We start from the raw sequence: 15,575 nt of genomic DNA, 5'->3' as shown, positions 1-15,575 counted from the left end.
GGAGACTCTCAGTTGATATTGTTACTATACCATAATGCCATTAATATACACGTCTTTATCCATTGCTGGATGATGATGATGATGATGATGATGCATAATCCAAAAATAATATATACATCTAAAATAAAAATTTTAAAAACACCTTGCTTGCTAAGAAATTTTTTCATGAAGTAAAGGGGTGCAATTTAATAGTATTAATAAATTAAATAATATTTTCTCAAAAAAAAAAAAAAAAAAACTAAAGCCTTATGAAATAATTTGTAGGTTACCATTAGCTTCTAGAAAAGGAAGGAAGTCTAAAGGTAAAGATTATATCAAGTACTTTGTAACTTAATTAGTTGGCAACTCTTAATGTTTCCAACTAGATATTCACGATTCAAATCTTCATTTTCCCAACTATCAAATTATCAAAAAAGAAGAAGTAAAGATTATAGATTTTTTTTTCCTTATAGAACGCAACAATGATTCTGAATTTTATTGTAGACAATCTATTCCTTTCATGTCATTTTTTCAACGAATGAAAAACAATTTGTATTATTAAGTCCTTTCATGGGATTCTAAATTGTTTGATTTTTTTGGACAAAATTTAGCTACAAAATCGATTGTAACTTTAGGCTACAAACTCACTCAATATCTCTTTATTAGAGGTAGATTTTGACAAATCTACCATTGGATTGCATCTTTTTCTTATATCCTTCATATTTACAAAATTTCAAGAAAATTAAAGATCAATAACTATGTTATCAATAAATTTTTAAATTGTAAGTTTTTGTAATTTAAAATTATGTATAAAATATAAGATTATAGATTATAAAGTAAATGATATCCGATTGACACAAAAATTGACATGTGCATTAAGGCGTAAAGAACATGTAATTCAATGGTTTTTTTTTTTTTTTTTTTTGAGAAAGATGTAATTTAATGGTTAGATTTTCAAAATATGCAGTAATATTTATTTTATTAAGTGAGTTTATAGCTTAAGGTTACAACTAATTTTGTAACTAAACTTTGTCCAATTTTCTCGTAAAGTGTTTTTGCAAGATAAATAATTTGATTTTTGCTGTTGTACAGTGTTTTCACGACATACATTATTTTTCTATCAAGAGTCTTTAAGAGTTGAACTTTGTATACTACAGATTTTTATTTATAGAGATACTTTAACCTTGATCCCTAACAAGACTTATCTCTGTTCTATATACTTATGTATTGTAATAGTTTTTGTACATGCTTTGATATAATAGTTTCTAGGTCATTTACCCGAGTACATAGAGATATGGGTTTGCATCTTAGAGAAAATTGTAATTTGGGTCCATAAATTATGTTTTAAGGTTAATTCCGTCCATAAAATATTAATTTGCATCATGACAGTGTTAAGAGTTCCAAAAAAAAGTTGGAACTAAAAACAAGTAATTTCTATGGAATTGGTGATTCAATTATAATTAATGTTAATCCTTATTAATAAGACCAAAGAAGTTTTTTTTTGGAGAAGGATAAGACCAAAGAAGTTCAAAGACACAATTTTGTATGATTTTGGCAATTAGCTTTGACATAAAAGAAAATATAAATAACATTGAACAATTTTCAAAAATTTCAAATACTAGATTGACACAATCAATAGTTTAAAGACTAAATTATACAATGACACATAGTTCAAGGAGTAAAATTGTAATTTGACCTAGATTTTATTTATAATAATCCATTTAATAACTCAGCAACATTTTACCTAAATGATTTCTAGGCCACCACCCATTATATTCAGAGAGGGAAAAAACAGTATATTACATGAAATATCATCATTGTATTACATAAAAGAAAAAACAGTATTTATGGTAGCATCTCATAGTATTTTCAATGAAGATAGAGAAGTAACACCGGGGCTATTGTTGCAACCAAACATTACCCAAATCAGTACACCCATTTTGATTTGGGCTACACCACGCGCAAGAAGTGGCCCACCACCATCCATGTGTTATGAATAAGTTGGTGGGCCATAAATATAAAATTGTAAAGTAAAGAATAGGCCCACCAGTGATGGCACAATTAGACAGACGCTCTTCTCAACTAAGCTGTGGGGATTTATTTCTTTAATCCATGTAGTCAATTTTCTAATCTACATTTGCTGTCCTCACAAGAGTTCATACCTGATCAACTTGTCATACTTTTTTGGATATATATATATATATATATTTTTTTTTTTACATAAAAAAATGTATAACATACATCAATTATATATAACTTGGGATACTAAATTTGAAAAGAAAAGTGAGTGGGAGGGAATGATGATCCAAGGTTGTCACACAGTGGTAGGCATGATGTAAAGGCTAAGAAGAAAGAAAAAGTGAGGAGAAAAAGGAAATGGGTGTGGATCAAATTGGGGGACTGTGATAGTGATTTGAGAGCCTTTGTATGAATAAAGCTGGTAATAATGTTTGTGGGATCAAGTTCAAAGTCTCCCTTCTTGCTTTTGCTTTTCAAAAGTTCATTCCCGGGTTAAAGAAAAACCTAAGAATATTAATAAAAGGATCTACCTAAAGCTTACTATTATATATATATACTTTTTTTTTTTTTTTTTTTTTGAGAATTCTAAAGCTTACTAAACTAAACCTTAATTAATGAAAACAAAACATAACTAATAAAAACAAAGAAAATAACGAAAGGGTAGCAAGTACCATGAATAGATAATTCTTAGATTTTGATTAGTACTAGGCTACATGTAAACTAATGTAAATATTTCACTTGTATAAATTTAAAATAGATAATAATATAAATGATAATAAGTTAATTGAAATTAAAAAATAAAATAGATCAAAACAATATATATATATATATATAAATAGATAATAATTTATGCTTTGTGGAGAATACACATTATCAAAATTAGAATATATAATAGATTATAAAATAATTAATAATAAATATTGATTTTTTAAATAAACAATTATTGAATCTTTTAGTAATTGAATTCTAATCAAAGTAATATATTTATAATGTACCACAAGACGGAAGCATGGTGTACAATGTATAATACTAACATTAAGCCCCATAACACAAGTACTACTATAGCCAAACTTTTATTATGAAATATAAAAATAAAATTTATGGTAAAACATTATGATATAGAATTAATAAGAAATTTATAAAAAAAAAAATTTAGAAATTTTTTTTAATCAAAGTAGTATTTTTAAATTTCTTAAAACCTTGATAATAAAGTTTTAATTAAAACAAAACTGATTGGTATCTTGGTCTGATGATAAAAAAAGCAATTATCAAAAGCGAATTCTATAAGTTGAAACTCTATATATATATATATATATATATATATAAAATGCTATAGTCATAACATATGAGACACAAATTTAATTTATTTACACATATATACACATACATGGACCATACAACTCATGGAAACTCGCTATCTAGTGACACAGCTAAGAATGTACTAAACCTTGAACATATGTGACTCTTTAACTTTTGAGCTCTCTACATACTCAAGTCCCTTTAATCTAAAAATGAAAGGTGATCTCTTTTTATTTATTTATTTATTTTTAATTTTTATAAAGAATTTTTGTTAACCATCTTTTGATTTTAGGGGATCTTAGGTGATTTGTGGGCCCAAGATAATGACCATCTTGCCATACGAGATGGAGCCCACCATGTTGTGTGACCAAATGATGTTGATGGGGTTGCTCCATTCCAATACTGTAATCACTCAGCCCATATTGGAATTCAAGAAGGCGGTATATTCATGCATTACACACTGGCTCTCGGCCTAACAATATGGAAAATGTAGCCTATTTCATGGGCCCATTCATTCGCTAGTCAGGTAAGTTGGTGGTCTTGTCCTCACTGTATGCGAAATCTGTGATATATATATATATTAGAGGAAGAAATTGAGGCACTTTAGCTGACAATTTTGCAGGTTTTGGTATAAAAGCATCAGTGAAAAGGGTCATGGCACAGAGAAATTAGACCAAATCTAAATGCTCAGTTGGATGGACCTTTGAAAAGGAGACCTGTGAGTTATGTAATCACTAATCACACTTCTGTCAAACATTACTTTGTCATTGTTCCCTAGTATGCTTTGACGTGCAAAACACAACTTGGCAAAAAGGCAAAACCTTAAAAAAGATGATTACTTCAGATGGGAGGCAAAACCTCAAAAGGATAATTACTTCAGGTGGGACGTTAAATGTGCAAAATTCCAGTGTCTAAACCAAAAGGGAAGACAAAATGTCATGCAAGACTAGCCATCTTAACCACATGCAATTCTTTAAGTTGCCCCCTCTAATGTGCACGAGGACCAGTCTCATCATTCATCCAAGTAGAAGTTGTCGTGATTCATGTATAGTGGATGAGTAAGAGCCTTTTCACTCCAGTCCTGGTGAATCAATGCCACCAGTAAAAACTATAAAGATTAAAGAGAAGAAAGAATATCCATATACTTACAAGTAAGGGAAATTGGAGATTAATTGATAAATAAGCTATTTTATAATATAACAGCATTTTCCTTTATGTCAGTACTAATCACTCTCTAATGATCAGAGGGTTTAACCTACTACTGAGACCTTCATGTAAATATCTACAGTCAGTAGTTTAAATAAAAGTACTTCAATGTGTATCTGTATCATCATCTGCTCTTTGACTATCTACTTCCTCCATGGTCTCCTGGTTCATCATAAACCTCCAGCTGTCTCCTTCATTTATCTCCCATTGTTTCTTTAGTTCATAGATAGCCTTGGATGCCGCAATAGCAATTGCTGGGTTACTATCTTCCGCCAATCTCTAAAGCGAAGGGAACCAGAAACATCAGTTTCTGCCAATAAGTGTACAAAAGTATTACTGTGATACTTCAGAATCAACTACCTGTAAGGCTCCCATGCCTGCATTTCCAAGAGTCCACATGGATGGGGCTGCTGCCAATGCATTGGCTACAGCTTTTCTATAACACAGAAAATAACAAGGAAGAATAAATTACTCACAAAGTAAGGTATACTAATAATATCTCAATTATGAAAGTAAATGTTTTTACCAGAATACTTTCAGGTTTCCATCTTGGTGTTATATTGCTATATAACCGAAACTTCCTTCAGAATTTTGTCAAACATGATACCATTGACCAATGTGGCTAATAAACTTGTGCTTACCTAAGTACTGCTACTTTGCAGCCATTGCGATTATCATAATAGGATGAAAAAAATATTGTTCAAGTGCAGCAAAAGTGACCGCTCATGGCCATGCTGCTGATCTATGTGCAGAATAATGTTCATGCTTACAAGAAGTTTTAACAGGATTGGGCTGTAATATTATAATATAATACAAGAAGCTATGCATAATTAGCTCACCTAGTGTTGACATCAGGAGAACTTGAACACTCTGCCAATAGCGAGACACTACTTTTACCATCCATTGCATCGAGATCTATAAGAGTTGCAATCAACAGCTCAAGCTGCTCCAGATAGTAAATAGTAGTCAATAAACAGATACTGAAACCATAATAACACTAATGGTCCCTCAGATCAGGAGCATGAATACAAGGAAATTTGAACCTCTTCAGGATCAGTATAGTCAATCCCATCAGCTTCAGAGAGTACAGATGCCATACTCCAGTAAGCTTCCTGCACATTATGAAACGAAACCAGACAAAAGTCATAATTCCTGATGCAATTGATGGTTGAAAGTGTTATAAGCCATAAAAAAGAACCTGAATAGCAGCGATACGATCAGTTGACACTTCTCCAGGGAAGAAATCAAGAGTTTTCCCATTCTTTTCAAGCATTATACGCCCCATCATGTTGTTGCCTGATAGAGATCCTTTTGACTGACGCAGAGGGCTGGATTGAACATATTAGAAATTAGGGTTTCAAGGCTGTTTAATTTATCACCTCCTGCAGGGGATGAGGTGAGGGGTAGATGATACTAACTGGGGGAAAAAAAACTTACAATTTGTACATCTTGCTCACCATCATGTTATGGATATTTTTTATCAACTGTATATTCACAAAACAGGAATGAAATATAATCTTAGAAGCAAAAATGAGAATGTCCATAATATTATTCAAAATAAAAAAGATATGATGAAGATTAGCATCAAGCAAATCTCCATTATGACGCATGAAAACTATGAATAAGAGATCATCCTATAAATTATCCCATTCATAATCAGCATCAAAGAATAGAACAGTTGACCTCCAAAGCCATTAGTGCATCTTCCATTGCGCGTTGTTTTGCACGGAAGTCAGCAAGTCGCAAATCAGCCTGAAAATGAGTCAAATGGTGGCATAAATATGACTTACATATAACATGTATTACTTGTGACAGGTTTTTTTATTTTTTTTGGAAGTGGGGATGGAGGGAGCTAAGAAATTTTATTCAAGCAACAAAGTCCAAATAAAGTACTGTTATCATATTACTCACAACAGTAATATTCAAACACATTAAACACACATATTTGCAAGTATTCTATGTGCATCAAAGCACAACCCCATGTGTAACATCAGGAATAATTTTTTGATCATATCCCCTTCCCATTGCCCTTCTCACCTAGACCTAGTTGGTTCCTCTGTTTAATTCACTTTTAGCATTTCATGCAAACCATGTCTCCCTTTTAATTAGGCTCCTCTAATTATGTTGCAAATTGTATCATTTCTATAATCTATTGCCAACTTCTCTAACTCCATGGCAGATTTCCCATGTTACCAACCTAGTTGCCTCTTTCTTGTGTTGTATGGGTGCTTCTAACAATAACTCTAGGTACAAAAAATTTCACAACTGCCAAGGCGGGAAGTTGTTTATGGTAGGTAAAAAAATGATGTCCGCAGTTGGTCTAGATGAGAACCATAAAATCTTGCCAACTCAATTGTTGTGTTTGTAGCATTACTCCGCTTCTAAAGGCAGAGCATAGCCATGTTGTACACGTCAGATTTTAACACACCACATATTCACACTTAAAAAAAATAATCCAAACAGAAGCATGAACTTTTGATACATGTACTTCCATATGTAATATGAATTTTCATTTCTAATGCTATATATTCTATATGCAACATTACTTAATTTTACACTATCTAGGCAGCCAACTAGAATAATCCAATCTTTACCATGTATGGAAGTATTAAACTAATTCAAATTCCTATTATTTCACAATAATTATTATAAAATTTCTAGGATAGCACTTGCTATCACACCAAGGTCCAACCTCTATCCTTAATAATAAAATTTAGAGGAAATTACAATTTATCTCCTTGGGTTTTGGTCCTATCACAGTTTAATCCAAACCTTTCAATTGCAACATTTGAACCCCCTAATGTTTGGATAGAAATAAAATCGTAAGGGTCCTGTACAACTTAACAGATCTAGAATTTTGCGAACATACAAGAAGTACAAGATAATTAAAATAGTAATAGCACCTCTAGGGCTCCATCACTCCAATGCTTGTCAGCAGCTCTTTTCAATCTAGATTGAGCTTTGTCTGTCAATACCTGCAAGAGGATACAAAGATCATTGAAATACCAACCACATAGGCAATAGCAAATTCGTGTCTTCATCCCCAAGTAAACCAATATTGAAGAATTTGGCCATACATACAGTGGCAATATGATGCAGGTGTTCAGCCCTTTTTTTCACATTACGGTCAATTTTCTCGGTATCCTCTCTTGCCCGGGCTACAAAGCATAAGGTCAGCATGAGGAAAACCTTAAATTTGATAAAACACAACAAATTAGTAATAACATGTTTGGGCACCACGGAAAAACAAAATCAATTCCACTGTAGGTTATGGGAAATAGCCATCCCCCCACCCCCCAACACCAAAAAAATAAGGAAAAAGAAAAAGAGAAATCATTACTACAAACAAAAAATGGAATATTTTAGTGACATAGATACCTGAAATTTTGTGAATTTGATTCTATACACTCAAGATAAAGTCTTTTATGCTATAAAACAAGCTCATTCTACTTGTTTTGCAGTACAACTTTGGATTATTTCTTTATTGCCCAATTAACATATATTTAGAAATTGGACAGCTCTTAAAGCTGGAGAGGGAGCAAAAAGTTTTACCATTGAGCTTAAGAAACTGTGACTCAAGAATAGCTAAATCTTGACGTGCACGGGCATCCAACCTCATTATGCCACTGACATTAAGTGGAAAACCATTAGCAGGAATGCATTTACATAAAATCAAAATACTTTAAAGGCCATGTATAGCCAAGCTAATACCAACAACTAATATTTAAACCCAACCAAACAGAGCCACTGTGCCATGTTCCACTGATTTTATTAGATAGGCTTAATTCATACACAAATTTTCTATGAAAGAAATGCTCAACCTGAATGACACAAACCCCCCCAAGCCCCCCCACCTCTCCCCCACCCCCCTCCCCCCCCCCCCCCACAAAAAAAACACTCTCTCTTAAATCCTTGGTGTAAGCAGGTTCAATCTCATGTTTCCAATATGATGCCCTAAGGCTTTACCAATTAGCCTAGTTTGAACCCAAGAATTCATTGCATGTAATTTTTAAAAAATGAGTTATCTAGTTCACCAAATTTCTATAATTTTACATCCACAATGCATGGTATTCATGATCATCATTGCAAGCTCTTAATAATCAGGCCTACATAGTACTGAGGATTACCGAGAAAGCAAGAAAATGTCATTACGAGCCCTTTCATTTACAAACTTAGCATCATTGTAGACATATTTACAAGCTTCAGCCAAGCCCAGATTGGAGTGAGCAGTTCTCTCAGGCATAGCTTGATGCTCGTCTTCTTCATCTCCAATTTGTGCACTGCTTTACAACAGGATTTTTAGAAATATAGATAAAATAAAATAAAAGCATCAACTAACTTAAAAGCTCAACACAAGTCAACATCAGGAAGCATGAAATTCCACAATTATTTGGCAAAGAAGCATAAGGGCTTGTCTATTTTTTTTTTTTTTTTTTTTTTTACAATTTCATTTTCTAGTTACAAATGAAGTGTTTACTAATGAACAATAGCCATTGTAACAGAAGTATATAGAACTGGAATATAGATATTGCTTGAACATAGTGGAGAATAACCTTACTTTGTAGGTGAAAATATGTAAAGAGTAGAAAAAGCTGTACTTTAGATAAGTGAAGAAAGGCTTCACCAAAAATATATGAGTACGCATAGATTTCCAAGGGAGAAAAAAGTAGAGTAGATCTATATTAGCCATACAGAACCTATATGTCCATGTTTTCCACTCCTGTTACGCAAGTGCTCAAGTAATTTTGAGATTTTGGCCTTGCGGGATGGAACACATAAACCAATGCTATGTTACCTTTTATAATAGTTTCATTTCATTTGTAAATGTGGTGAGATTTTCTACCCAACAGATATGATGACACATTCATCTTTAATTAGTCCTTCTATAACCATGCTAATATGTTGATGAAGCCTTATCTAGTTCCTAGCATAATTGGCTCAATAGAGACCAGGAAATATCACATGCTTGATGCAAAGAAAAGCTACAAGGTTATGGAAATTAATTCTAACTATCTAGACATATAAATATCATAATGTCCAACTTACATGTATGTTTTAACTACTTAGCCATAGAAGACGGTCTGCAGATTGTGACACTTGCATGCTAAACGAAGGGCATATGCTTCAGTGCAACAGCTCTCAAACTAACAACTAATCCCTATGGGTGTTTGGAAATGTGCTGAGATGACAAACATGATGCATGTCTAACACATTGGATACTAGCATAAGGATTAATCTGAAACATGTAGCCTTATTGTAAAAGTAACTATTTTACAGTTAAAAGTTCATCATTATATATCCCATCCACATTCAATTCTATCTATTTCAACACCTTCAATTATGAAAATAGTGACAGATACAGCCATCTTCCCATATCTAGATGTTAGGTAGCCATTTCCAATACCTTGCTGCCTTGCAGACATGGAAAAAAACGATGCCCTTATACATGTCATAGTAAATCCTTTCCAGAAGCTTAAGAATACACGCATCATGACAAGTTAAAAAAAAAAACAATCCAATTAAAGTATGGAAAACTATATCAATAAAATGGTAGTTGATCATTTATACTTAATCATTCTTACCTAGTTACATCTTCACAATCACCATAAGTTGTAACACATTCTTTTGCTTCGGTATTATGTGTTTTTCTTGACCGACATAACAGAGAAGAGCCCGAGAAATGAAACTGAAAGGTTTTCGACATATGCCCACAAACCCTCACCAGAAAAGCTTGAGCTTGCTTTCAAGAGACGCCCAGGGCTTGATTGTCTAAGTTCAATTCCTTGACTTGTAAGCTGCAATTTGTGTTGCGGTGACATGGCAAAAGAAGATGCAGATCCAGTGAATCTAGAGACATTTGTCCTATCAGTCACCACAGGACCACTTGAAACCTTGCTTGCATTAATTGCCATTGGAAGAATCAAGACAGCAATGAATGGACCTTAAACAGCATTTCCTTACAGAAGCTCAAATCTTGAGTAAAACCAAAATGATATCATCAGGATGTGTCATATGTTCTATAAGTTTTTTTAAGTATTTTGTGGAAAATGAACAACTACAAATTTTATAACATGACATAAGGTATATTGGAAGAAATAAAAAACTGCAATCATACACAAACATTTACAAAATACCTTACCATTACCATTTATGCTTATATTGAAAATAGAACATGACAACTAAAGCAAATGGGGAGAGAAACTAGAAAAGAATTTGGGGTGTTTGGGGGTTTGGGGAGGCGGGGGGGGGTGGGGGTGGGAGTTAACAACCACATAATCAAAGCATTATGAATATTGACCAGTGATAGAGAAGCAGTTAATTTGGAGAAGCTGCAAACATAGCACGATGTATGACCTTGGTGACCATCAAGTTATTACTTTCCAAAGGAGGACACTTTTTTTTTTTTTTTTCCAGATATCCCTATTAATATCCCTTACAAGTCTCTCATGGCACCTATGCACTCATAAAATTACAATTGCATCAAATTTAAGCCATTTTAACTTTTGGAAAAGTACTTTGAGCCTCTAAACATAATAATTAATCAAGGGAATCTGTCTTGCATCTAAGATGTATCTCATATAATACATTGATGTAATTCTTCTGCAAAGTATCTTGCCATTTTGAGGCCATATTAAAACATGAATTTCATGTCATGGCCATAATCATAGCCCAAAAGTCTCTTGTGACACTTATATATGTTGAGGTTAATACCATAACAAATAACATCAGAGCTTGGCTCACATTATCACACTCACACAGAATGTGCAAGAAAATGAAGAAAAAAGACATGCTATTTCTATCTATTCTATGGCCAAATAGTCAATTAGACAAAGATCATCTGTCAAAAGACTCAAAACATTAGCACTTTCTCATGTATTTCAAGCAAAAATGCTTGTCCTCATTAATGGATCAACACTGTGAGGGAGAAGTCCTTTGATTTCTTATTCTAAGATTTTTCAAGCTTCAAATCAACCTAAATAAGTGATAAATTATTTCGTTGGAAATTCTTGAGCTATGAAGCTCATCATTGTTGATAAACTACCACTTTTTCCAAAAGCTTAAATTGTTAGAAAATTATGAATTTTATAATCAAAATTATTATTCTAATACTCTCCCTCACGTGTGCGCTTAGACTCCCCCTTAATAAGTGGTGCCCAACAAGTAGTATTTTTAACGTTTTAAATGGGAGCTAGAGTAGAGGCAGGTTTTGAACTCATGACCACATGCTCTGATACTATGATAAACTATCACTTATCTCAAAAGATTAAGTTGAATTTTATCATCTAGTCATTATCCTAATAATTTCCACTACCTCAATTAAATGAAGATATTTTATCTTTCCATGTTTCTGTTATATTCAGATGTATAGCATGATAAAATTGTAAGTAAAGTTTAAAGCAATCCTAGTACGAAATACCAGATACAGGTAAGATTATCCACCAATTTTAGAGAAGCAAACATATTTGAAATCGGGCACTTTTAAGAGGTATTGAGTTGCTCACAATCATTGTAAACAATATCATCCAAAAATAGGAGGACTAATTGGAAGTGTGTCAACACTTATGGCTTGTTTGGAAGTTTAGAGAGGGAGGAGAGTAGAGGGGAGTAGAGGGGAAGGGAGTAGTGAGGAGGAAAGTAGAGGAAAATGATTCCCCTCCACCTTGTTTGGATGTTTTTAAAATTAGTAAGGGGGAAGGGAGTAATTAGCCCTTCCCCTTGTGTAATTTTGTTAATATAATAAGGGTAAATGAGGTAATTTACTTGGTCAATAATTTATGTACTCTACTCTCCCTCCAAATCTCTCCAATTTGGGAAAATTAAAAATAGGGGCTAAAGGGAGTTGAAACCCCTCCAAACCCCTCCCCCTCATTCCTTAAAAAACTTCCAAATAAAGTAATTAAATTACTCTCCCTCTCTCTACTCTACTCCCCCTCCTTTTTTAAACATCCAAACAGGCCATTAAAGCTTGATTCAAGAAGAAATCATGCCTCCACATAAATCTCATACAAGCAACATGGTTACAAAATTGTCCCTAGGCTTCGGCATAGGAAGTATTTTCTTCAAGCAACTGACATTTATTATTCATGAAACTAATCACACTGATGAAAATTTACAATCAGTGGTTACTCACAATGTATATATTTTAAGTAATTCCGATACTCAAACATGCATCATTAATTCAAAAATACCACCAAAAAAAAAAAAACTCATATGGAAAAGGTTAGTACAAACAAAACCTATAAGCATCAGAGTTGTGCCACACAAGGAAAACTTTTGCAACTCAATCTCACTAATTACAGCTTAAATAAAGAAAATAAAGAATACCCATTAAGGAAAAGTGTAAAATAACAGCACAAGGCAATTGGGAAAAAAAAAAAAATTCAGTTCATAAAGCAAGAAAAAGCACAACAATGAGACTAATGAGCAAACTAACCTGTTGAAAATAGCACTCAGTTCCCACAGAGAGAGAGAGAGATAAAAGTAGAAGTACAAGGATTAAGTAAAGCTGGCGAATATGTAGAGTGAGTTTTAGAGAGAGAGAGAGAGAGAGAGGGAAGCAAATTGGGCCATGCGAGGCCAAGAAATTTATGAAGGGAAATTGCAACCACAAACGAAGCTCGTGGCCCGTTGAAGGCCAACACTATTAAACAAGGACAAAGAGTTTAGTACACGCGACCTCCTCTGCAGTTCAAGGTTTGCCCTGCTTACTTTTGCCACGTGTCTTGCAATTATGATGTCGACGGCACTATGGTTTTATTGATTCAAAAATTTTATGGCTTTGCTCGGTTCTTTTGCTAGGTGACAGAAAAGCCTATCCATTATGGATAAAGGTCCGATAATCTGTTTGGGAAGTGGACTTTTTGGACCTCACCATGAGTAAGGTCACGCCTACATCAATTACATGCCATCCTTGATTCCTTGGAGAACATTATTTGATATGCATACTCATGGCCACGGTACTCAAGTATCATTTCCTCCTAGTGTGGGTACATATCATGGTTGTTAATAAGGAATCTTTATACATATTGGTGAGAGGGTTTCATTGATTGGATTAAGGGTTGAAACATGCTAATTTAGTATGAGAAAAAAATAATAATAAAAAGGCCCCCATATGATGATATATGTTAAAGAACCGTTGGGAAAACAAATTAACACAAATTAATTATAAAAAGAAAGGAAATTGAAAGCTCGAATTTGTGTGAAAATACAAGAGCTTATTTAGACCCCAATTTAAAAATTACAGCTATATTACTTTTACCCTAATTTATCTAAGTGTGAAACAAGAGTAAATGCAGCACAATAAATCGAAAAACTACTCTAGTGCATAAACATGAACAACAAACAATAAAAGTAAAGCACAAGAGTAAGAGAAGAAAGATAAAACCACAAGATAACATCAAGACGTGTTATCGAAGAGGAAACTGAAGAACTTGGCGAAAAACCTCTCTGCGACCCTCCAAGTTGAAATTGATTCACTAGAGAATAAAGTTGGAGTACATGAATAACAAAAGACCCTCCAAGCCTAGTATAAACTTTATTTTCACCTATGTCATTGCTTGCACCCGTATCATCCATGGGAAAGAGAAGAGCAAGATACAGGCTACTTTTGAGCTTGAATGCGCACACGTATTTCTAGGTGATCTCATCTCTTTGACAGTACCAAGATGTGTGAATTTATGGTTTTCCTCTAAGGATTCAAGTCATTTCTTCTTTCTGAGGTGACCTAAGGCATATGAAAGGTTATATGTAACACATTCAACGAAACCCTTGACTGAGCTAGGTGACCTCAAGCTCTAAGGATCAAGAGCTCCACATTAAAATGACATATGATGCTTGAATTTTGGAAAAGTCTTCACACTATGAAGAATGGGTTGAAGCCCATTGCATTGCCTTGTGTATCGTCCCTTTGCATCACTTCGGGTCATGTTTTTCTTGCATTTTTTTTTTGGCATCTTTTGAATAATAATAACTAAACATATAATAATAAAAGTATTTCCCTTCAAAAAAAGAAAAAAAATTCAAAAAATTTGTGTCAAATTTTTTTTTTCAAAAAAAAAAAAAAAAGAGGAATCTCCAAATGGGGCAATCAATATAACAAGTGATGCCATGATTTATTAGACCTAGGCCCATAAGTTGTTTCAAAACCTTTCAATCTTTCAAAACTTGGCNGAATAACAAAAGACCCTCCAAGCCTAGTTTACCCAATGTACTTGAGCCCTCAAAACTCTTGCTACCAACACACTTTTGGAGTCATGTCTTCTCTAGCTTTCGGATCCTGAAATATGACTGATTGCATTCGCCAAGTCTCACCGGCTTCTTTTGGCAAATCCCCAAAACTTCCCAAACTCCAAAACACTCTCTATACTCTGAATAGGTGTGGGTTGTATTTGGGTACAAATCTCCTTCTCAAGTTATGACAGTAGGAGAAGGAAGGAGAAGAGATTACAATGATTTCTCACTAAGGATGAGTAGTTCTCTCTCTAAAAGATGAGTGTGTTGTGTTGTAGAAAACCTATCTAGGGTTTTTCTCTTTGAATGATCTCTCATACTTTTGTGGATAATGATGGTATATATAGTATGAGTGAAGGGTAAGAAAGTCACACTTAAAAATCTTCTAGACAGAATGTTTCGCGAGTATTTTGTTGGAAGGTCTTACCCACGAACACTCGCGAAATCCTTAAGGCTAACATGACTCTTCAACTTCCAACATGTGCTTTTCTCATGCCATTTTCGCGGGAACCCTTCTCGCGAGCTACTCACAAGCCAATCGCGAAATTGCATTGATTCTTCATTTCATGCTCAATTCTTCACCAATTTAATATTAAACTCAATACAATAAATTCCCACAAAATACAAGGAAATAATTAATGCAATTATAACACTTTTTGTCATGAAATAAAGCCAACATAAAACATGATTTACTTTACAGAAATGACCACCAAAAGTACCAAATTACCAATATATAGACAAATGGCAAACTCTAAATTCCAACGTTGTAAGTCTGGACCACAAATATACATAACAATCCAACTAAGGAACACAACACACCGAACAATATGTACCAAATTACC

At 33.6% G+C, this 15,575-nt stretch overlaps 1 protein-coding gene across 1 annotated transcript; it reads right to left on the bottom strand.

The window, feature by feature from the left end:
- Positions 1-4,449: 4,449 nt before the first annotated feature.
- LOC112027608 (senescence-associated protein AAF, chloroplastic) lies at positions 4,450-13,163 on the bottom strand. The gene is given in 14 exon segments (XM_024060259.2): positions 4,450-4,782; positions 4,864-4,939; positions 5,343-5,446; positions 5,547-5,615; positions 5,702-5,831; positions 5,941-5,987; positions 6,187-6,255; positions 7,407-7,478; positions 7,585-7,661; positions 8,056-8,129; positions 8,631-8,783; positions 10,086-10,178; positions 10,180-10,476; positions 12,938-13,163. Coding segments are annotated over 13 exon segments (1,374 nt in total). The 5' UTR covers positions 10,416-10,476; positions 12,938-13,163; the 3' UTR covers positions 4,450-4,608.
- Between the last annotated feature and the right edge of the window lie 2,412 nt (positions 13,164-15,575).

The sequence above is a fragment of the Quercus suber genome, unplaced genomic scaffold (assembly GCF_002906115.3).
Source record: "Quercus suber isolate HL8 unplaced genomic scaffold, Cork oak 2.0 scaffold_227, whole genome shotgun sequence".
NCBI lineage: Eukaryota > Viridiplantae > Streptophyta > Magnoliopsida > Fagales > Fagaceae > Quercus > Quercus suber.
The sequence above is the reverse complement of the archived record's forward strand: the minus strand, read 5'-3'. Positions and strand labels throughout refer to the sequence as shown.